Source organism: Vulpes vulpes, chromosome 2 (assembly GCF_048418805.1).
Source record: "Vulpes vulpes isolate BD-2025 chromosome 2, VulVul3, whole genome shotgun sequence".
In the NCBI taxonomy this organism is placed as follows: domain Eukaryota; kingdom Metazoa; phylum Chordata; class Mammalia; order Carnivora; family Canidae; genus Vulpes; species Vulpes vulpes.
Window position 1 is genome coordinate 10,155,520 of NC_132781.1, and position 22,039 is coordinate 10,177,558.

At 43.3% G+C, this 22,039-nt stretch overlaps 1 protein-coding gene and 1 long non-coding RNA gene across 3 annotated transcripts in view; one reads left to right on the forward strand and one right to left on the reverse strand.

Annotated features, from left to right (window-relative positions):
- Positions 1-2,343: 2,343 nt before the first annotated feature.
- On the reverse strand, positions 2,344-11,834 carry KCNJ2 (potassium inwardly rectifying channel subfamily J member 2). Its single transcript, XM_025999661.2, has 2 exons — positions 11,643-11,834; positions 2,344-6,459 (listed from the first exon to the last, which is right to left on the reverse strand). The coding sequence occupies exon 2, from the start codon at positions 6,234-6,236 to the stop codon at positions 4,953-4,955; it is 1,284 nt and encodes a 427-aa protein (XP_025855446.1). The 5' UTR covers positions 6,237-6,459; positions 11,643-11,834; the 3' UTR covers positions 2,344-4,952.
- A 92-nt stretch (positions 11,835-11,926) lies between these two features.
- The window catches only part of LOC140597697 (uncharacterized), a 177,845-nt gene continuing 167,732 nt past the window's right edge, over positions 11,927-22,039 (forward strand). Inside the window, exon 1 of one of the 2 annotated variants that reach the window (XR_011999548.1) lies at positions 11,927-12,066. This is a non-coding gene — a long non-coding RNA (uncharacterized lncRNA). The remainder of the gene's footprint in view (positions 12,067-22,039) is intronic. The other variant, XR_011999549.1, reaches the window with a different exon arrangement.

Genomic DNA, 22,039 nt, shown 5'->3' on the forward strand with positions numbered 1-22,039 from the left:
AGCACTGCCTACTCCATTGAGTTGCTGTTAAGATTAAATTACTTAATTCATACGAGGAATCCAGAGCCATGCTGGAAACACAACAAGTGCCACAGGAGTTTTGTTAAAGAAAGTGCATTAAGATGCAACCCATATTTCAGAATGCAGATTTTCTCAGTATTTCCAATCATGAAAAAAGTGAAGCTATTCCAAATCTGCTAGAAGTGGCATTTTCTCTGAGATTGCATATCCCTAGTAACTCTGCTTCCTGAAACTATAGTTTAGTGGATTAAACTAAGTGTAGAGGCAGATAGATACATTTGAATTTGAATACCACGTCTGTGGTTCATTAGCTTTAAACCTGGCTTGTTTCTTCTATAACAGATGGCCCCATCTGGCCCATCACCTATAGTTATAAGTAAAATTGTTTGTTTTTTTAAAAAGATTTTGTTTATTGATTCATGAGAGACACACAGAGAGAGGCAGAGACATGGGCAGAGGGAGAAGTAGGTTCCCCATGGGGAACCTGATGTGGGACTCGATCCCAGGACCCCGGGATCACGACCTGAGCCAAAGGCAGACGCTCAACCACTGAGCCACCCAGGTGCCCCGTTATAAGTAAAGTTTTATTGAAACACAGCCACACCATTTGTTTTCATATTATCAGTGATTGCTTTTGCACTACAAGGGCACAGTTGAGACAGACTCTCTGTTCTGCAGAGCCAAACATATTTACCATCTGACCCTCCACTTTTACCAACTCCCGACTCACAGTACAAGGAGAATAATATCCTAATCGGGTGGGGGTGGGTGGGTTGAGATAACATATCAGGCGGGACCCTATACATAAATTGGGCTCCGTAAAGGATGACTATGATCATTAAACAGAGACTCAAAATCTAAAGCTTACGATATGTTTTATGATCAGTTTTGTTTGCTTGCTTGTTTTCTACCCTCCGTCTACCTACGCCACTCCATCCAAAAACAAAATATGAGCTTGACTTCCTCTAACTTGGATTAAGCTAATCTGTCACCACACCACACCTCCCTGTTCAGGCAATTTCTATGGCTTTATTCATCCCAACTCTCAGCACTTAGGTCCTGTTGTTTGGGAGCATTTGCTTCGCATCTCAGCGATGCTACAGTAACCATACAGGAAGCCCGCAGATTCTTGCACCAATTTGTCTTCAGTTTTTAATTTTTTATTTAGAAATAATAAAATAAGACATAATATATAAAAATATGTACAATCCATGGTTTGTGCAGTACAATAGGAAGACTTTTAGATACAAAAAGACGGCAAACGGGAAAATAATGACTATCACGATTGTCAAAGGCCGGGATTGTTCAACTCGCCAGAGCCCAGAGCTGAAACCCAACGTAACTAGAAAAGAGATTCTAGTCAGGAGTGGGGAGGTGACTATGCAACACTTTTATTTTTCACCTTAACATTATTAGACAGAGTGAAGGAGAGCTCACTCTGCTCCTCAGAACAAGCTTTTTGCCTTTACTGAGTGGCTTATTATAAAACATGAGCTGACATTTGTCATTTGCAAAGGTAACATGATTTGGGGGATGGAGCTCATCAAATAGACAATATAGGGAAGAAAGGAAGTGAAGAGAAGAAATAATGCATTAATAGTTTTTCTCTTTTTTTTAAAAAAAAAAGGTAAAACAGACTTTCTCCAGGAATTTGGAAATGGCTACAGTGCTATATTGACATCCTTACAATGTCTGATTCAAGTATACTCTTAGAGGGATAGAAAACTATTCCATTCTCAATAGTCAAAATAGAATTCACTTTGTCTATCTTTTATTTAAAAATAGGATAACCAGGAATCTATGCCTCCTCCCAAAAATATAATGCCCATCCAGATACGAGCAAAAATTCTTTAAAAGGGAGTAATTCTTAAGTAAATTCAACGGGGGTTTGCTTGCAATAGAGAAGCAACACATAGCTGGGGACAGACCCCAGATATTCACGGCGAGTCTCCTCGGACTTCATTCTAACGACGTATGTGCACTAATTAAGGAGACCCAGTCAATAAGGACAAATGTTTTGAAGGTAAAATGCAACAAAAAATGTTGTGCATTACCTGTGTCTTGGCTCTTGACAAAAAAAAAAAAAAAAAATTGCCATTTAAAGCTTGTAATTGTTAAAATACTAACTAGAAAGAGCTTTCAAATGAACAGTCCATGCTGAAATAAATAACAGAACATAGCAATACGAACCTTATAAGGCTGGTAAATATTTGCTAAAACCATGCTAACCGGTAGCATAGAGGTACTAGCTCTCTGAAATTGCTGCACTGAAATTATACTTTCTATGGCAATTTTTTTTTCCTTTACAGACTTCTATTTACATTTGGCTTTAAATATGAAAATATCTGATAAACTTTATAAAATGTACACTTTAAAAACATAGCTTCTGCAAAATTTTCTTGGAAAAAAAAAACAGAAACAAAAACAAACCTGTGCACCAGAAATTTTAGATTTTTTTTCTGTTTTTCAGAAATAAGTTGAAAGATTTCCCTCCCTCATTCTTGCCCCCAGACCCACCCCCTTTCAAATATCTCAAGTCTTTTTAAGTGGCAGCACTGTGTGTTTGGGAGGAGCCCTCTCAGTGGTCACCCCATGCTCCACTGCATCTTCATTTAATTTACATATCACTGAATACTCTTTGGTTTGATTATTTTCCTTTGCAAAATATCGAAATAGCAGCAGCTGAAGCCCTCAGTAACCTCTCACCCTCAACAGCCAACTTGTTCTCTCTTCTGTCAATTCTTTTGTCCTATCAATCCCAATTCCTCCAACTCTCAAAACAACTTCCCAAACCTGCCTTTAAATTTGGATTTAAAATAGCATCCTCTTGCTTGACATCTCTGTCTTGGTTTCCATGAGAAGAACACCAGTTTTCAAACCCATCGACTCTGAAGGCTGAGAACAGCAGAAACTGTAATATTATTGCAGGCACGGCATTCAGAGATGGCTGTTCAAGAACCAGAGACCATCGCACACATCAATTTACGAAATACAGGATTCCAGAACAAGCTGTTTTTTAATGGCATACAGGGTTATAATACCATAAGAGAGTTGATTTTAAGACTCCAATTAAAAAAGAAAAGTCAGCAACCCCCAGAATTCACACATAAGGAACTTTAAACCAAAAAAGAGCTCCATTATTGAGTTAGAGCAGGGTAAAAAAAAAAAAAAAAAAAAAGTTTCAGTCAAGTCAGGCAGCCAGGCAGGAGAGACTTCTGGAAAACAATGTGTCCTTAGTAACCTGCTCTAGGGCTCTATAGGCGAGAAGGATCAGCTCAGATCCAATCCCAAATGTGCATACATAAAGGAGAAATAATCCTTTGAGATCATTATCTCTTCTACTTGTGGCTGTTATATCTTGTATGGCTCTGGTTGACCCCAGAATACTGCGACATTTTCATTCCTACCCTCTACCATTAAAAATAAATAAATAACTTTCCTCTCCCTCCCGAATACTTGAGCTGACGTGCTATATCAAAGTGGCCGGTCCACGCGGTCCACACCTCACCAGCTCCCCCTTGGGCATCTGCAGCCTCCCAGACACTATAGGACTCACTCCAGACACACTGATCGGAAGAACCAGCCTAGAGGCCAGGCGTGGCATCTTCTCAAAGGCGAAGTCGGCCTGGAAATGTCCTGACAGTTGGGCCAATGAATTCAGCTGCAAGGGTTTAAACTTATCTATCTTTCACGTTGGATGGCTCAGCTTTTGGGGATGCCAACTAACTCCAACCCAGGTCTTATCTTATGGAATAAATCCTGGAAGGCGCCCAAAGGGGAGAGCCAGAAAAATCTAAGAGCCCGTCACCGTCTCTCACCTTATGCGTCGGCCTGGCCAGCCCAACCTCACATGAAAGAAAAGATATTTTGATTGTGTGTGTGTGTGTGTGAATTTTCCTTCCCCTTTCTTCTTCCTCCCATCATACACTAGTTGCATGAAAGAGCAAAACTGAAAAAGCACGACACTTACTAGACTCTGCAGAGGATGTTCTATTTTCTGAATAAGGTGAAAAAAGGAGAGGGCAGTTCAAGGTCTTGCTGAGGTTCAAAGTTATTGTTTCTTGATTTCAAGGCAGCCGTGGGGCTTTCTATCCTTTTTAGTATAAGCTCCACTGTGCAAAAATGTGCATTATCTTTGGTATTTATTTTAGGTAGTCTAACTTAAAATTTGAGATAACCCATTAACATCATGGAAGAAAAAAAAAAAAAAAAAAGAAAACCCAGAGGCTACCATTTGGCTAGTGTTACATAATGCCCTTATGTAACCAAAGAGAGAGAGAGAAAGAGAGAGAAAGAGAGAGAGAGAGAGAGAGAGAGAGAAAATCAATTCTAGCAAACAAATTACTGGCCTCAAAAAATCAGGCTCTCGTTTTGGCAGCTTAATAGCCAAATACTTGCCACTTTGAAGCACATATCATGAGCTTTCAACAAAGTTCAACACTGACTTTTAAATTACACGAAAGAAGAACTACACGGCAACAAAAATACAATTTGTGTTCATGTAGTTAGCAGCTTTTCAAAAAAAAATTAAGGCAGAGTCTTGCCTTTGTTATGCCATTAAAAACATTCTTGTTCCCTAAGGAGAAGCATTCTGGATTCGTCAAATACCCAACCGAGGCTGGCCTGCGAGTTCAAGTTTTGTAAAACACACAAAACGAAACAGAAAAACCCCATAACTTATGCTATCACATGTATGTGCCATCGGGTCATGGGGTGGGGGAGGGGGGAGAGGAGGCGTGTTGAGTGCTCTAAGGTTAAATCTCCGAGCTTACAGTCCTTTCTTCGACGCCACCGTACTCGCCTCGGTCCCTTGTGGCCACGTGCCTTGACCCACCTCTTCACCAGTACCGTCGTCGTCGTCTGAATAACTGCTTGGGGCCTTTGACCAACAGACTGTTAGCTGCAAGTCAATATTCCAGAGGAGGAAGCAGTCAGATCTCCGACTCTCGCCTTAAGGGCCTGGGCTCTAGAGGTACGCTTGCCTGGTTGTGAAGGTCTAGGTCAGGGGGCGTGTCCGTACTCGTGCTTTCTGGAACTCCGTTTTCACTGTCATCTTCCTCTTTGCTTGTGAGGGCAACTTCGTTTTCGTAGCAAAAGGAATTAGCATTTGAGAGGATGTATTTCTTTTCGGCTAAGTCTCTGGCACTACAGAGGGGCGTGTTGGGCACTTCGTAGGTCTTGTGGAACCTTGAGTAGTCCACTTTGTAGTAGTGCTTCTCCTCGAAGAGGACAGGCTCGTAGCGGTGGCCCCAGAGGATCTCATTCGCCAGATAGGAGCTACGGCACTGGGTGGTCATGGCCGTGGCCTCCACCATGCCCTCCAGGATGACAACAATTTCAAAGTCTGCGTTGTCGATGTCCTGTTTACTCAAGTCGTATAAAGGACTGTCTTCATCTATCTCGTGGACTATGGTGATGGGGGACACCAGAAATATCCGGTCAATCCCGCTGTCGAACCCAACGTTGATATCTATTTGATCCAGGGGGATGTACTCCCCCTCGGAAGTGATTCGGGATTTGAGCAGCTGGGCTCTCACGTGGGCCTCCACCAAGTGGCTCTTCCGAAGGTTGCCCACCCGCCACATCAAGCACAGCTTGCCATCTCTCATGGCGATCACAGCGTTGTGGCTGAAGACCAGAGTCTCGTTCCTCTTCTTTGGCTTGGCCATCTTCGCCATGACCGCGCCGATGATGAAGGCATCGATGATGCAGCCCACGATGGACTGGAAGACCACCATGAACACGGCAACTGGGCATTCGTCGGTGACACAGCGGAAGCCGTAGCCTATGGTCGTCTGGGTCTCGATGGAGAAGAGGAAGGCCGCCGTGAAGCTGTTGACCTCGGACACGCAAGCCTTGCTCTCTTTAGATGCATCCAGATCGCCATGGAGCAGAGCTATCAACCAAAACACACAGCCAAAGAACAGCCAGGAGAGCACGAACGCCAGGCAGAAGATGACCAGCATCCACCGCCAGCGAATGTCCACGCACGTGGTAAAGATGTCTGCGAGGTACCGCTGGCCCTTCTCCCCCACGTTGATGAACTGGACGTTGCAGTGGCCGTCTTTCTTCACAAAGCGGCTCCTGCACTGCTGTCGGGTGTGGACCTTACTCTTCCCGTTCCCAAAGCCATTGGCAACCGCCATGGTGGCCAACTTCATCCCGTCCTCTTCGGAAGAGACGATGCTGTAGCGGTTGGTCCGCACACTGCCCATCGCTCCTGCTGTGGACGCCAGTGCTTCTGCTTTGGAAAACAGTCTGAGTTTTTGCAAGACCCTTTGGAGAAACAGTTTTGAATGCTCGGTGAGGACACACACGCCAAAGAAGAAGGAGAGACGGCGGGCGGGCCTCCAGGAGCCTGGGGGTTCTACCAAGGTCTGTCTCCGGACATGCAGAGCCACCTCAGTAACTCAGCTGACATCCAGGGGAGGACATGACCTGGAAACAACGAGACAAGGCGTTATTCATCCGAAAAGAAGGCATCGGCAAGGAGTTCTGCTCTCTAGGGGGACACTTCCCAGTGGATGTACACCCTGCGCTGAATTAGAAGGTGTTCTTAACTGCTTTGTCCCCTGAACTGTATTTTTTTATTGTACTTAAAAAGCATCAAGTCATCGAACGTGGAAGAGTTTGGGGGAGTCTTTCAACCAATCAAAATGTCAGGTTCTTTTCCCCCTGTTTTTTTCTTTTTTTTTTTTTTTTTTTTTTCCAGCAATCTAGGCGATCCTATTTTCCAGAGAAACCCCTCTTATCCTCTCTCGTGCCTACTCTGCTTGCTAGGGCCTCAGGATGTCAAGCAGAAGGGAGACTGGCTGAGCAAGGCCAAGGTTTGTCACGAGGCTTTGGGAACTCAGACACGTCCAGAGGACCGTTCGTATACACGCAGCATATTAATATTAACTGAGCTGCAGGTGCATTGGGGGAGAATAGAGCGGAGCCCTCGAGGACACGGTGGAAATCAGAAGGCACAGACTATTTTGTTTAAACGATTAAACAATCATTTTTCTTAATCATTAAAAAAACAAAGAAAAAGAAAAACAAAAAACCAACAACTGAGCAGACAGCCCTTAGAGTGATCTGAACTCGGTCCCAATTTCTGGAGACTGTTTGGGCTTGCTCCATCACTTCGCACGGCGCTAGCAGCCACTTTGCAGAAATGCCCGATAACATCTCTGTTACTGCGAGTGATTCTGACTTGAAGGCGTGGGTTTGCTCTGGGGGATAAAGAGCGAGTCTGTTGCCTAGCAATGAGTCCTGAAATTCTCCGGAGATGGGACTGCCATGTGTAATGACAGGCTAGGAAGTAAGCACCTCTGTGCCAAAGGACCAGGTCTTTAGCGAGTTGAGATAAGGCAGGAACTCATTTCATGTGGGTCCAATTCCGCGTTTTCCCAAACAGAGACAACTTGGTAGGAGTAGATGACGATTGTCAGTCTGCTCACTTTCACTTCCAGTGCTGCTGTTTGCTCTGGGTTCCCATGGAGAAGGCACTCACCTTTACCTAACGTGAACCAATAATCGTTTGCAGTCTTCTCCTCTAGCCTCATCCTAACCCAGATAAAAAAAACGATCCATCGCCTTGAACTTCCCATCTTCACTCCCAAGAAACGATTTTGTTTTCCTTGACTAACAGAAGTGTCTAAGAGAAAGTCCAAAGTGTCTCCTCTATCAAATAGAAGTGAACAAAATGAACCCCGGCATAGAACTGAAAACCCAGAAGCGACTCTCCACTTGTCAAACAACCCAATCGATCTCCTGTAGGAAAGGGGTGGGGGTGGGGGGCAATGGAAAACAGATGGGAAGGAGCAGAAAGTCACTGAAGCCCTGATTATGAGGACGCCACTTTTTCTTTCTCCAACCACCCCCCCAACCGCACAGAGATTAAGTAGTTAACAGAACCAATTTCAGCCGAGCCACCTGCCAACAAATAAAGCGAGTCATTTATCTTGTTTTTGAGCACCCCCCCCCCTTCAAGAGAGGCAAGGTGCATTGTCTTTGAAAATGCCTTGTTACAGTCTTTTCACTTCTCTCTCCTTATCCAAGTTATTATGCAAGAATGTGCCCCAACACATTTTTCCTGAGATTAGTCATCTGTGAAAATTGCAATGTGTGTTACATTTTGGCAGCTTTTGACACGTAAATGATGCCCGATTTGAAAGTGCCTTTGAATTACTTTATAAAAAGAAGTTACTGTGCCTTCCTAGTCTTCCACCTGCTTCAATGTTTTGTCTGCTTCCCTATGAAGTTTGCACTTGGACAAAAGAAATAAGACTCCTATTCCTCAGGGTTCTAGATCCTGGACATGGAAAGAATTTTTTTCAACAGTGCTTTCAGATTACTGGGCTCATAGGATATTGCCAAGGATTTCTACGCAAAACCAGAGAGAGATAAGGATACAACATCAGATGCAGGTGTACTTTCCAAAAAAGGGGGAGAAGAGGAGGCCTCATTTAAATAGTACTTGAATCCTTGAGGTCTGGATGACTTCAGAATCGTATATTATAAGCTGACACCAAGAAATTCCCTTTTCATGATTCAAAACAATCCTTCCATCTGAGTTACCATTAGGGACCATGAGTAGACAGTTTCAAATTTCTTCTGACTTATTTCTGCACTCTTTCCAGATTAAAGCATAACAACCATATGAAATCTAAAGACTGAATTACGACCCTCCAAAAATCTTGACCCTAGGACATTAGTTCGAATTCCACAAAACACACAATACCAGCTTCCTACCAATAGCTTTCTGCATTTGGAACTTTGAAAGTAGCCTGTATTGAACGACTATTATTGTCTTATTTCCACTGTTAATGACAGAATTTGTTCCACATGCGCAGCATCATTTACAAATTTTACCATTCTGCCTGGAAAGGGGGAAAAAAAAGATTTTTCTGGCAAAATGGAAGCTTTTGTCACTTCAAACTGATATGCTCCAAAACAGATTTATGTGTGTATATGTGTGCACACACGGTATGTGTATTTTAGAGTTTTGGGGAGCTGATTACATAGCAAAAATCTGGAACCTGCCACAGTTTGCTCGGGTGATTGTCTCAACATTTCATTATGAAGAGGGCCCTCCTTACTGACCTGCCCACATGCCCAAGTGGCTTTAGGCAAGCAGAAAACTTCCTTGCCTGCTTTTCTCTCACTAAAAAACACCGATTCGTGAGCATCTGGAAAAAAAACTTCCATTAGGAACGGGGCTTTCGTGCAACTTTATTTTAGGCATATATTCAAAATAATTTTTTTCAGAGACATCTGATGAAGAATGATGAGAACACGAAGTGATCTGACTCCTTGATGGGTGCAGTTCAGGAGAATCCATATTTGATTTGAGGAACAATGTGTAAATTCCCCTCTCAGCCAAAATATTTAAGGGCCTGATGTCAATTTAATAGATACAAATAATCATTTTACCCAGGCTCTCACCAATGAGGTAGAAAGTATTTCTGGGAAATTGAGAGGCTACATGTGGTGCTGTTCATGTTAAGACTATTTATAGGCTGAGCCAAAATTAAGCATAAGCAATGGAAAAAAATAGTTCAGCCATTTCAATCTTAGGTAGATGTTAAAGAGAGAGAGTGCTATAGATAAAATTCAAGGTCAAGGAGATAACACGTATAAATGAGTGAAAAGAAGTCATTTTTACCATATAGGAAATATTCCCAATTTGGAGTATAAAAAAACTAGAAAAATATCATTATGACCAATAGATGAGAATAAATGTGCCTCATAATATGGTCATGGTGTGCAGTGAATAAGAAAGTTTCTCAGTAAGGATAGCAAATAAGGATAGTAAAAGAAAGTGTGCTGGGCTGACAGAGAGGTCTGCTAATGAGTGTTCAGGGCAGTTATTCCCCAGCTGACGCCATATAGACCAGCCTGAGTATGCTCTGGGCACATGTTGCTATGTGAGCACAACTGCTAGCAAAGCAACCTCTTGGAAGCTCAGTAAACAGAAGGGAGGGGGGAGGGGAAGGAAGGGAAGGGGCAGAGGGATCCACATTTATCTATTTGAGCACTCTAGCATTTATACTCAACAGTGCATGTAGCATCACTCAGCATTGGCAAATGCTGGGAAATATACATATTTGGTGATTTAAAAAAAAAAAACACAAAAGCCTGCAAAGGTCTGTCTGTTCAGGTAATAATGTGGCCAATCTTCCATGCCACTGAAAAGTCATACAAGGACTCGCCAGCTACCCAGAGATTCTACAACTGCGGCTTCTGAAGAGAGTAGAAATACTGTATGTTCTTTAAAAAAAAAAAAAAAAGAAAGAAAGAAAAAAGAGGCCCAATTCACAAGAGTTTAGTACTGATATACCTACGGGATACCGATAACGTTAAAGAAAGTGCCATCAAAACAGGAGGGAGAGGGCTTAAAAGCAAAGTTAAATGACCTTGACCCCAGCTTTGACCCCTCCCACCATCCCTGCAGTAACGTCCTCTTTACTCCTGAGCCTTGAGATTTTTCCGGCTACAGGCAAATATAAATAAAGCACTTGGGGGGTGGGGGTGGGAGTGAGTTGGTAAAAGCTTAACAAGTGCACAGGTAAGATACAGCAGATCTAGGGCAGTGGTTAGTGAGAGGAGATCTAACAGCCTATTGATCACTCATGTGAAAAGAAAGCAAGGGGTAAAAGGCAATATGCATTCTTTGCATACCCAAAACACGTTTTCAATGCCTTGTTTCCTAACAGGTAAATTCTGAGTTTATGAAAATCCCCAGGATTCACAGCCAGTATCCTAGCTACCATCCCACTGGGTAAGCTCATCCAGACACAGACATCAAACTGCCCATTTCCTATCTCGATTTTTTTTTCTTTTTCAATTGTCATGACGAGTCTATGTTATGATGCAATCTTTGCAGAACCAAGTCTCTTTGACCTCTGTGCTTTCCTGAAACCACGCTGTCTTCAACTTAGGTATCAATAGGATCATCACTACGAACAATACGTTGCTTGGGAGAGAGTGACATAGGATGTGAAAGTTTTGCGGTCTTCGGGCTCACATCCAGCTCGGGCTCGCGCTCTCTTTCCCCAGCAAAGCAACTTTGAGACGCTCGCTCCGTTTGGAACTCGAGACGCTACACTTGAAGCAATGACAAAAGGGGGGGAAAAAAAAGAAAAAAAAAAAAAAAAAAAAAAAAAAACAGAAGAAGACGCCAAGGATCAAGACTAGTGCTGAGTCCCAAGTCTGCCAAAGGTTTGAGACCAATGCTCTTTTCTAAGAGCACTCCCCAACCCCCCTCCTTTTTTTTTTTTCTTTTTTCTTTTTTTGGTCTTCCTTAGACACAGGCTCCCTCGCCCCTTGTCTCCAAACTCACTATCTCGCTGCAGCTGGTGGTGCACTGGAAGTTATGAGCACAAACAGATGCTGCAGAGAAAAATCTGTTTCTATTGCTCAACTGTTCCAAGCATGTCTCAGTATTTTTAGCTCTGGGGATGTTCTTGGTGCGCGCACAAACTCTATAGGCATGATCTGGGACTCCGCGGCGTGACAGCTGGGCACCTCTGGAGCAGCGGGGCAGGGGAGGGGTGCGGCCCGCGGCCCGAGTCCACTCCCCGGGACACACAGGCAGCGGGAGACAAGGAGGGAAGAAAACACGCAGCGGCCCTTACCTGTTGCTGGCGCAGGAGCATGGGGACATGAAGTGGAAGTGGGGGGGCACAGAGGCATGTGAGATCCGGCAGTTTGTGAAAGCGAGTGAGCCAAAGCAAACCAGAATCCCCAAGACCCAGCTTGCCGGCGCCGGGGAAGGCTGCGCGCTGGCCAGGGCTCCAGTGCGCTCTGCAATATCCTGGGCTCTTTTTGGAGCCACCGGCCCGCCTGGCCCCGCCCCCCGGCCCCTGTCGGCCAATCGCAGCGCGCCTGGCCGCCCGGCCGGCCCCGGGACTCGCGGCGGGGAGGGGACCGCGCTACACCCGCGGCCCGCGGCGCTGCCAGCGAGGAGAACCTGCAGCCGCCGGCTGCCTCCCCCTCCGCCCGCCGCGCCGGGTCGGGGAGGAGGAGGAGGAGGTCGCGCCCCGGCTGGGACAGCAGCAGGTGGGGAGCTCCGCGGCTGCCCCTTTGCAGCCTGGCCTTGGGCAGAAAGCTTCCCCCCCCCTTCCCCGCCCCCCCCCCCCCCCCAGAGCCCTACACTTCCCTCTTCCCTCTCCGCGGCGGGCGGCGGTGCTGTGCGCGCTCCTCCGGGCGCCCCCCTCCACACGTTTGCAGGCGGGGAGGCTTGCACTGCAGCCCAGGCGCGTGTCCCTCTCCCCTCGCTCGCACCCAGAGCCCCGCGCCCTCCCGCTTCCCCGCAGAACCTGCGGTGCGCGGAGGTGCAGCGCGACCCCACTGCGGGAGGTGGGGCGCGGGCGCGGGCGCGGGCGGGGGTGGAGGGACCCGGGACCCGGGACCTGGGACCCGGGAGCGGCGCGCAGCCCCCGGCTGGATGCAGACGCGCGCAACTGTTGCAACTGATGCAAACCCGCTTGGCGCTCTGGCCCGCTTAGACTTCCCTGGAGGGTGAACGACTCGTTCCCCTTCTCGCACTGTCCGCCCTCAGCCTCTTCTTGCTCCACCGCCGCCCGGCAGCGCTCTCCTGATCTAAAACCAGAGCAATTAGCGTAATGAATTCCCCGGAACAGCAACTCCTACAGACACTCTGCCCTCGCATCAGCGCCTCCCAGCCCTCATTCCCAGCAACCAGGCAAGAGCATGCAGACCCTTTCCCGAAAACCTATGTCGACTTCAGTGTGGACCGCGTCTGCAGCCTGCAACTTTGCGGATCGATGCGTGTGTGTCCGTGTGTGTCTGTCGTGTGCAGGTGCAGTGCGTGCATATACCTCTGAGTACGGTGGTGTCATGACCCAGCTTCTGCTCTGAAGGGACGCAGGGTGCTTTAGGAGTCCTCCTTAGGCAGAGTTGGAGATTCCTGCGTGTGTGTGCAATGCTTGTTTCCCCCAAGCGAGCAAATGCGTCTTTTCGTGCAGTTTGTGCAAACCTCTGAAAGGCGGCCTGGAGTCGCCAAGCTGCTTAGGCCAGTCTGGCTCGTATTTGGGGCGGCACAGACTGGGGGTGGTGTGTGTGTGTGTGTGTGTGTGTGTGTGTGTGTGTGTGTAGGGGAGGTGAAACCGACAATTGAAGGAAGGTCTGCGCGGGTACCCACTTCCTAGCCCCATACCCTCACATGGCCCCTAGGAGGTGCTGGTGAGATGCGCTGGGTTTTGCAGATGCGTCCTTAACCCTGCCTTAGCGAGCGCGCTGAGCGAGAGCCTGAAATTAAGTGTTGAGCAAGTTGTGCATGCGGTGAGTCTGCTCCGAGAGCCAGACCTATCGCTCTTCCGTTGCACTTGCTGAGATTATCCAGCACGCCGAGCCCTGTAGCCGTCTTGCCTTTTAAAACCCCGCATGTGGGAATAATGCCTCACACTTACAGGGGCCTGGGGAGGGGGTGGGGGGCTGGGGGGAAGTCTGTCTCCTTTAATAGTTATTAAGGAATGCATTACTTTTGGACAACTTGAGTTGACTCTGCAAAATAGATGGATGGATAGCAACCCAGGCTGTAGCCCAGACCTAAAAGCGTGGAGACAGCCACGCTGATTCTATGTAGTCAAAGGAAGGAGAATGACTAACATCTCACTCTTGCCCCAGTGGGCTTCTTCTGAAATGTGTTTCTGCATGGATTTCTTCTCAGAAACAGGTGGGAGAGGTCCGTGTAATCCCTTAACACATATTGGGCCTAAATGGAAAGAGGAAATTCATCACTTTATGTTCTCTTCTTTTATGGTGAATCAATCCGTGCATCTGTAGATGGCTAAGAATTTTCCAACCCATGTGAATTCAGAGAGGCCGCGTTCTTGTTTCCAGGTAATGAGCTCTTTTTGAAAATCAGTCATCCAGAAAGGGCTGCCATTTCTCTGGAAGGTGGATTGAAATTGTTTTATTGTAATGTTTTGCTCTAAAGAAGCTGAATGCGCCATAGGCCGAAATAGTTTCATATAATAGAAGAATCTTTAAATCTTTAAAGAAAAGATAAGTTACAAGATGAAGGTTGGTCGTGTAAATTTAGTTATGGCAGGGGGCAGATAAATATATATATATCCTAATCTTTCTTATCAACATTCCTCCTACCCACCATGGGCTGATCTGCAGCAATGCTTATTTCTTGAAGTAGAAAGTTAGAGAAATATTGGTTATTGCAATAAGCAGCTTCTCAGCCTGGATAGAAGTTTTGCCTTAATTGCTTAGCTCAATTAGGAAACATGAAGGATTAGGTTTTGTGAGTAAATGAAACTTTGTAAATGCATGATAGCATTGATTAACTCCACTGCTTCGGGTTATAAAGGGAAAAAAATGAAATGTGCATTTTAATTAATAAGTGACTTTTCATTATGCCCCTATTAGGAAAATTCTAGTGTTCCAAAGCATTCAGTACTTTTGGGAGTGATGCATGATACAGATTTCTCTAGTCAGAGTCTCTCTTTTTTGGCTGAATCAGTCCTTATTTAGCAAAAATCCCCATTAGTTTTGGACACCAATGCAGTTGGGTGTTGGGATCCATCTGTGGATTAAATTTTTCCAAGGAAATGACAGTTGTGCTCTTACTGGTTCCCTCCACAGTAACCACCTATAACATTAGAGCCAAATATTAGTCACAATCTAGATCTGCAGTCAGATTATGAATGGTTGTGTGACGCAGAAGGTGATTCCTCCACCAGCAGCACAAATCTTTCCTTTGCACTTATATAAATATCTCTAGCAATTAGATGTATTTTCAGACTTCCATCAACCATATAGGCAGTCCGATTTTACAGTGATGAGAAATGAAAATCTCCTGTCATTTGCAACTGCTTGCTATTAAGAACCCCTTACTAATCTTCACAGTAATAACTAATAGCAATAAATAATAAATCAATGTCAGATGAATTGAAAGGGCAGGCAGGATGAGTCTGCAGTCTGCGGCAATGAGGACCAGCCATGGGCTATGGTATTTTAAGGCGCTGAACGTAATCTTACCAATGGGACAGCAGCCTTGGCAGTTTCACTTCCAGTACTGGTAAGATTTAATGTTCATATGAAATTTAATAAATGTATTTGTCGAGTAAATACTTTGTACCTGAACTGTTTGCTGAGTGATATGGGAGACTTAAGAGCCCTGGGTGAAACCATTCCTTCCCTCTGAGAATTCACAATCTCTCATTGAGAAGACAAGCAATGCACAAGTGAAATCAAATGGCCAAATGACAGTATAAGGCAGCCTATGATTGAAGTGCTAAAGTCGATCATGCAAGGGAAAAAAAAAACAAAAAATTCCTGGAGCGTTTCTGAGGAGTGAAACCAACTAGAATTTATGGGCGAGTTTAGAATGGAGGGTTTACTTACTATGGATGACGCATTACCGTGTAGGGATAATGAGTTGTGTTAAGGATGCTAAGAGTGTGCCAGAAGACAGGATTGCCTCTTCATGCAGTTTATGTCCCAAAAACACCTGTTAGGCTCCCAGATCTGTCTATATACATGTAATCGTGTGTATAAATTAGAAGCTGCTTCTAAGAATGCTGCACGTCTCTGCCTACACAGACACCGTTTCTTCTAGAGCAGTGGGCTTTATTGGTCATTCGTTACCACTGTAACACACAGTGCAGTGATGATGCCTTATTTTTCTGGCATACCTGGGAATGCAGCATATCGCATGAGAGCTTCTTCTGGCTAATTGGTATTTCTTTGCGGTGGGAATTATCTTCTCTAATATACTGTATGCATCCTCGAGCTCTATCCTAGTGCCCCTGGAACACTCCGTATCTCTCTCAAGTATAGCATGTTTTGTTCCTCTCGTGCTATCACAGCTATGGCTCCCTATGTTTTTTGCACCGACCAATAGTGAGCTTTTCAGAATCCACTGCCATGTCTTTTTTATCTTTATACCTCCATTGCCTTGCACACAGCCAAAGAAATACATCAGTCTGAATAAATGTCAGTAAATGCAGGGTGGAATGAAAGCAACAGGATTTTTGAGTATACTACGACTTTTGCACAGTGACTCCGTATCATTATAATAAACACGAGCTATTTCATTTTTACCTGCGAGAGAGGAGGACTGTCCGGGTATGCTAAGAGTAATGTCTTCAACATTAAATGACCAGAAACTAAGCTTATTTAAGTCGTCTGTTTGCTTTCTCTCTCTTCTTCACCAATGACAGCCTTCACTTCTCATTTTTGCTTCTGCCAAATATATCAGGCTGTCACCATGCTCTGTCTAATTTGTTGATTCTAATCTGCACTGTACTGAGAAATTATATAACCAAGGTTGCTTTAAAATGTATGTGAAGTGAAAGCAAATGTAATCTAAAGGGCTTAAGGTGGCTATATATTTTTGAAATAGTATGAGCAGATGCCAAATTTGGAGTTACCTTGCTTTTTGGTCAGTTTCCTTTTTTGGGTAAAGAAGCTTCAGGATATGGATTTCTGACATCTATTTTAGCTTCTCAGAGCATTTAAATGGTTTAGTCCTTGCATTTACTGTGCACTAAGTAGTTGAGGAAGACCTCTGGGTAAGGGAGGTAACTTTGTGTCTGCAAATATGCATATATTTATATGTACATGTACAACAAAATCATGCAGCCATTTATTCAGGAATCATCTAAGTACTTACTGTGTCCATTACTATGATCTTTGTTTTCCATCAAATATGTTAAAAACGACAGTAATAAGTGGGATCATTCTTTTTTTCATTCATACTTCCAGAGCAGCTGAATTATTATTTAGCAACTTACTCTTCTGTCATGCTCTGGAGGACCTTACGTATTTTGTGTGGGTGAGACAATTACATTCTGAAAATGCTTTATTCATCCAGATCCCCATTACCATGGCTCTTAACACGATGATGATGATGATGACCATTTCATCTGTGTTGTCTGTGGCACATTAGCTCCCTTAGACGTAATGAGCCTAAACTAAAGTCTCCGTTCATTCTCTTTTAAAGTGGATGGCAGCTGCTTAGGTCAGGTAACCCTGCCATAAGATGCCTGCAACTTGACTTTTTCCAGAACTAACAATAACAGCAAACAACTTCAGACAACCAAAGTTAGTCACTGCTGTAGGCATTTCAGGAATATGCCACAAGATACAAAGAATGTGGAAAACATATTTTGAGTAATGTCAATGATATTGTCATGTTATTTTATTTTGTCATGTTACTTTTGAAAGAGAGGGTACATACCCTCATGTCTAGGGTTTGGCATATCGGCTTTAACAATTTGTGTGTGTGGTCTTTCAAGTGTTGAGTATGTGTATGTAGGTCTTTTTTTTTTTATTGTCAAAGCAACTATGGAAAATGCATAAGATAAACATTAAAAAATGTAGGTAAACACAGAAAATAAATCCATATCCCCACCATTGTGAATACTTTGGTGTATTTCTTCCCTTTTTCCTATCTTTTTGTTTCTATTTCTTTATCTTTATATATTTTTTATACTTTTAGGATCAATTGTGCCATACTTTTTGATACATGAGTACTGTACCTTTTATATTTAAATATTTGTCATGCAATTAAAATTCATTTGAAGGCGTATGTCTTAATGTTTATATGTATTTTTGAGCCAAGCTTTGATGAATCATCACCTATTCTGATACCTTTCTATTCATTTTTGTTTTATATTTGTATAAAGATACATTAACTCCTTTTGTAGATTGTTTATCTTCATCTCCTACTGTTTTGTTAGGTTTCCAAATGTGGAATTACTAGGTCAAAGGGTGTGATCTCCTGAAACTTTTTTTTTTTGTTGCCTTCTTTCAAGTGAAATCCTGATGCACTGAATTGCAAGGATGTTCTAAGTTATGTGACCTTGACAGTGGTGACGGCATTGCACAGTGGGGAGAGTTTGGGCTTTGGGTCAGCCTGATATGTGTTTGTGACATTGATCCAGCTAGCTGTAAAAGCCTGTTATAGGGATTAGAAATAATACAATAAAAAAATGCTTGCTACATAATGAACACTTAGGCAGTGGAATTATTTACACTAGCTCTTGCTGCTACTAATGATGATGAGGTTAATAAATGGAATAACTTAATTGGGGGAGTAAGATGTATTCAAGAGATATTTATATGTAATAAGCCTTTAAATAACATAGCAATCTGTTGCAGTGGCTGCTTAAGTGCGAAAATCATAAACAAAGAGGTAAGTATCTGAGGAGTTTGGGAACATTTTATAGCTGTGTCGAAGTATGGGTTGGTGTTAGAGGGAGAAAAGCAGAGTGGATTTTGCCGGTGATGGTCAGCATTTGAATACATTCATGAATAAAGGGATTTTAGGACTGAACATCAAATTTGGGCCAGATTTTAGACTCTTTAGACAAGCAGGAGGACTGACACTCTATTCTTTAGACAGGGGGCAATCTGCAGATGAGTGAATGCAAGGCTAAAAGATGTGAGCAGGACTGTTAGGACACTGATCTGATTGTCATTTCTCTCTCCGTTGCCTCTGGCTGGAGTCCTCCCATGTGATCTTGGCTTCTGGATTTCTCTTCATATGATTTCCCAAATCCCAATTTTAATTTATAAGGAAATAGAGAAATTCTGTCACAGGGAAGCTCCTCATGTGAGTGGAAGCTGTTGATACAGCCTCTAAGCCTGCTCATTCCTTCCTCTGCTTTCTGCAGGGAACAACTTTTCATGACATCTGTGCTCAGACAAATCTAGAAATCATAGAATAAGGCTGATAATTTTCACAGCCAGTGACTAATCCTCCCCCCCCCCCAAATTATTCCTACGCTGACTGTAATATATAAAATTTGGCCCAGCACTCCTCATACAAGACCTTACTTCCAAATGTTTGACTTAATTCTTAGGCTTCACTGTGAGAGACTCTCTTCCATTTTCAAAATAAATTTGGTCAGTATCGGAGGAGATGACTGATGGTTTCCTCCTTCATTGACTTGAGTTCTGCAGGTATAAGAGCCTTCATTGGTCCTTGGTAAATTTATCTTTTCACATTCAAAGCCTTGTGTATAAATTACAGACAAACAACTTGTGTTATAACTATGCAGAAATAAAATGCTATACCTCATTGTCACCGATAACACTAATGACTCATGATAACAGGAAAAATAGCATTAATAACATTATATGATTATTAAAAAGAAAACCCAAGTTATGTTAGTGCCCATTTTATAGGTGCTTACTTGGGTATTTTAATGTACTGATTAGGATCAAATCCAGATATTTCTTCTCCTCCACTTGGATCTGAGCTTCATCCAGTCCATTCTAAATGTTAAAGAAATTCAAAGGAATGATCGCTGTAAAGAAGCATTCCAGAAAATTGTTTCTATGATTAGCAACAGAGAAACTCTGAATTTATTTCACAGACTTAAATTCTGTCACGGTGGTCACAGTGTTGCAGCTTCTGATCTTCTTGTCAGCAAAGAAGATCTCATTTTAAGACTTGTATTTATGCTAAATCTATCCCTTTATATGGTTGGCATAACTGAATTGCCAAATTTTAGCAGGCCAGGAACTGATGCTATAAATAATGCCTTCTTGTCACCTCATTGTCATCTTCCTGCATGTAAACTGAAATACAAAGACCCCTTACTGTACCTGTGAAGTCAACTTGGAAAAAAAATCAACTAAGAGAGCTAGCTTTCCAACTAACTGATATTAAACCACTTATACGTGTTGACACATGCAGTAATGCTTTCCAAAAAGAAAAATCCTTGAAAACTAATGATGTATTTCCCGCTTGGGCAACGGTTAAAACCCAAAGCTATTGTTCTTAATGCCTATTAATTTTATATAAAAATATAGTGCCTCCTTAGTAGTGGATTAAGAAAGAAGGGATGTACCTAATAAATTAGTTGGCACAAAACAAACTCAAAGTGCATAAAGTGAAAATGCACACGCACACAGAGTTCGATCTCTTGACCTCATGGTGTCATATCTGAAAACCTCACAAGACGCTGAAGATGGTTCAAGTTTGATTTGTAGTTACTTAGTTGTGACAAAAGAGCTGTAGTCAGCTTTGAGTCTCCAATTTCTCTGCAACTTGCTTTCACGATTCTGATGTTATGGTGTTTAAGAGTTCACTCATATTTTACAATTTGCAATTTAAAACATTATCTACTCACCCATTGCACACATATTTCTGATGCATTAAAATATGAAACTTTCAAATCAGATAGTGGTGACTCTGTCAGTATTTTCCAAAAATAGAATAATCTATAAAGCTCTGAGGCTACACCGCTTTAATCTTTCTGCAAAATGCTAGCTAAGTACACATAACATAAGCAGTTCTTCCCTTGGAGCAGCACACGGTAAAAGTGTGATTTGTACGTCCTGGCAGAGATTATCTGAACATCTACTTGGTCAAAGCATCATTTAGCACAAAAGACTTTGTCACCAATGCCGTATCCATAATGTCAAAATCCAGGCAGTATAATGGAAACGTCTGCAAGTCTCCTTAATCCTGGGCTCACAATGAATCGGTGCTCTTCCCTAAGTGAATTAAGCACAGATATTAATTCACTCCTTTCTTTGTTCTATCTTCTTTCCTCATGCATTGCTCGCCTTGGCTCATTTTTCCTCTCCACGATCCACACGGTATTTCAAATCCTACAAGAAAAGGGGACTCAGACATAGCCAGTGATCCAGGCAGAGCACTTATAATTATATTATTAGCATTATTCAGCATTTGATTCATCTTCGGAAATGCAGTTCAGGATCTGCATGATTCCAGCTCCACAGGCTCCATTACAAAAGCACAGCCTATCAAAGCAACTTGCCGGAAAAGCATCAAGCACACTTAATATAAAACCAACCCATACCCTGCAGGCAAAATAGTCCAGTCGGCATAAAATAAAAATAAAATATAAAAACCGTTTTTGAAATTGTTTTTTTTTTTCCCACAAGCATTTCTCTGTAAATTGACTTGAAGGCCATGACACAAAACCCAAAAAATGAAAGAAAGAACAGGGGAAAAAAGGAACCCACCCCCCTCTTCCCATCACAGACAGGTGTCCTGTCCTTTCTCCTGTCTCCTGAACCCTCTTCGGAGTCTCCACCGCAAGGAAGGCAGCCTGCCCTGCAGCCCTGTTGCAAGCAACATAGGGCCTGGAGGTCTCTCCTACAAGCCTCCCCCCAACTCCACTGAAGACCCCCTCAGACCAAGAAGACTTTTTCTCACAGGAGAGTTTGAGAGAGTCTATGAGTTCATGCTCGAAGTGAATTTCCTAATTTCCTCTCTGGGCAAATACCAGGGTATTTATTTCTCTTACGTAATTTCCAGGGAGTCCGTTATGTGACCCGACTTCTATTCTGTTGGTCTACTGAGGGACCTTACCGTCAAACGGTCACCCTTGGTGAGAATGTACCCAAGAACTGATCTATCACTGCAAAGGAACTTAACAATTCCTGGAAGGAAAAGGGTTAAGAGCCAGTAAAAACAGCATAAACTTACACATGACCTAGTATGATTACACTTTTATTCTCTTCCTTGCAAGGAACAACAATGACAACATCCATAACTAATGCTTCTGGTCTGAAAAACCTTTTCAACAACTTTCTGGTTCGCAAGGATCTCTAGGCAGAGAGATGTACTTGCTGGTGATTTTTCTTTCAAGAGGATCTAAAAGGTTCATTACATCATGGAAAAATAATCTCAAGTATTGGGAGCAGGGAGCAGCCTTGGGTGATTGGTTTGTGATGGTCTGATTCTGGCTGACACGTTCTAGAATTAGGACTGTTTTGTCCTGATCTTAACCTAACTGTGAGGAAGATGCATGGTTTCAACAGCCAAAGGACTTGGCTTCAAAAAGAATCCTGAGCAGAGAAAAGCCACAGCAGTGGCTTAAGTTTAAAAACAAAACAAACAAACAAAAAAATGGTCCTGGAGAAAAACAGGGAGCATGCATTTGTTTTCTTTCCTTTAGAGATATCTGAGATCAAATGCTCCAAAGAGTGAATGAGCTACATGCTGCAGTCCTCTGGGTCCTCACCCTGCGGTGGAAGCTTCTCTATCTGAGCTCTCTATAGGGGGTCCAGG

Coding starts and splice junctions, on each gene's coding strand:
- KCNJ2 (XM_025999661.2), bottom strand. CDS start 6,236: ATGGGCAGTGTGCGGACCAACCGCTACAGCATCGTCTCTTCCGAAGAG.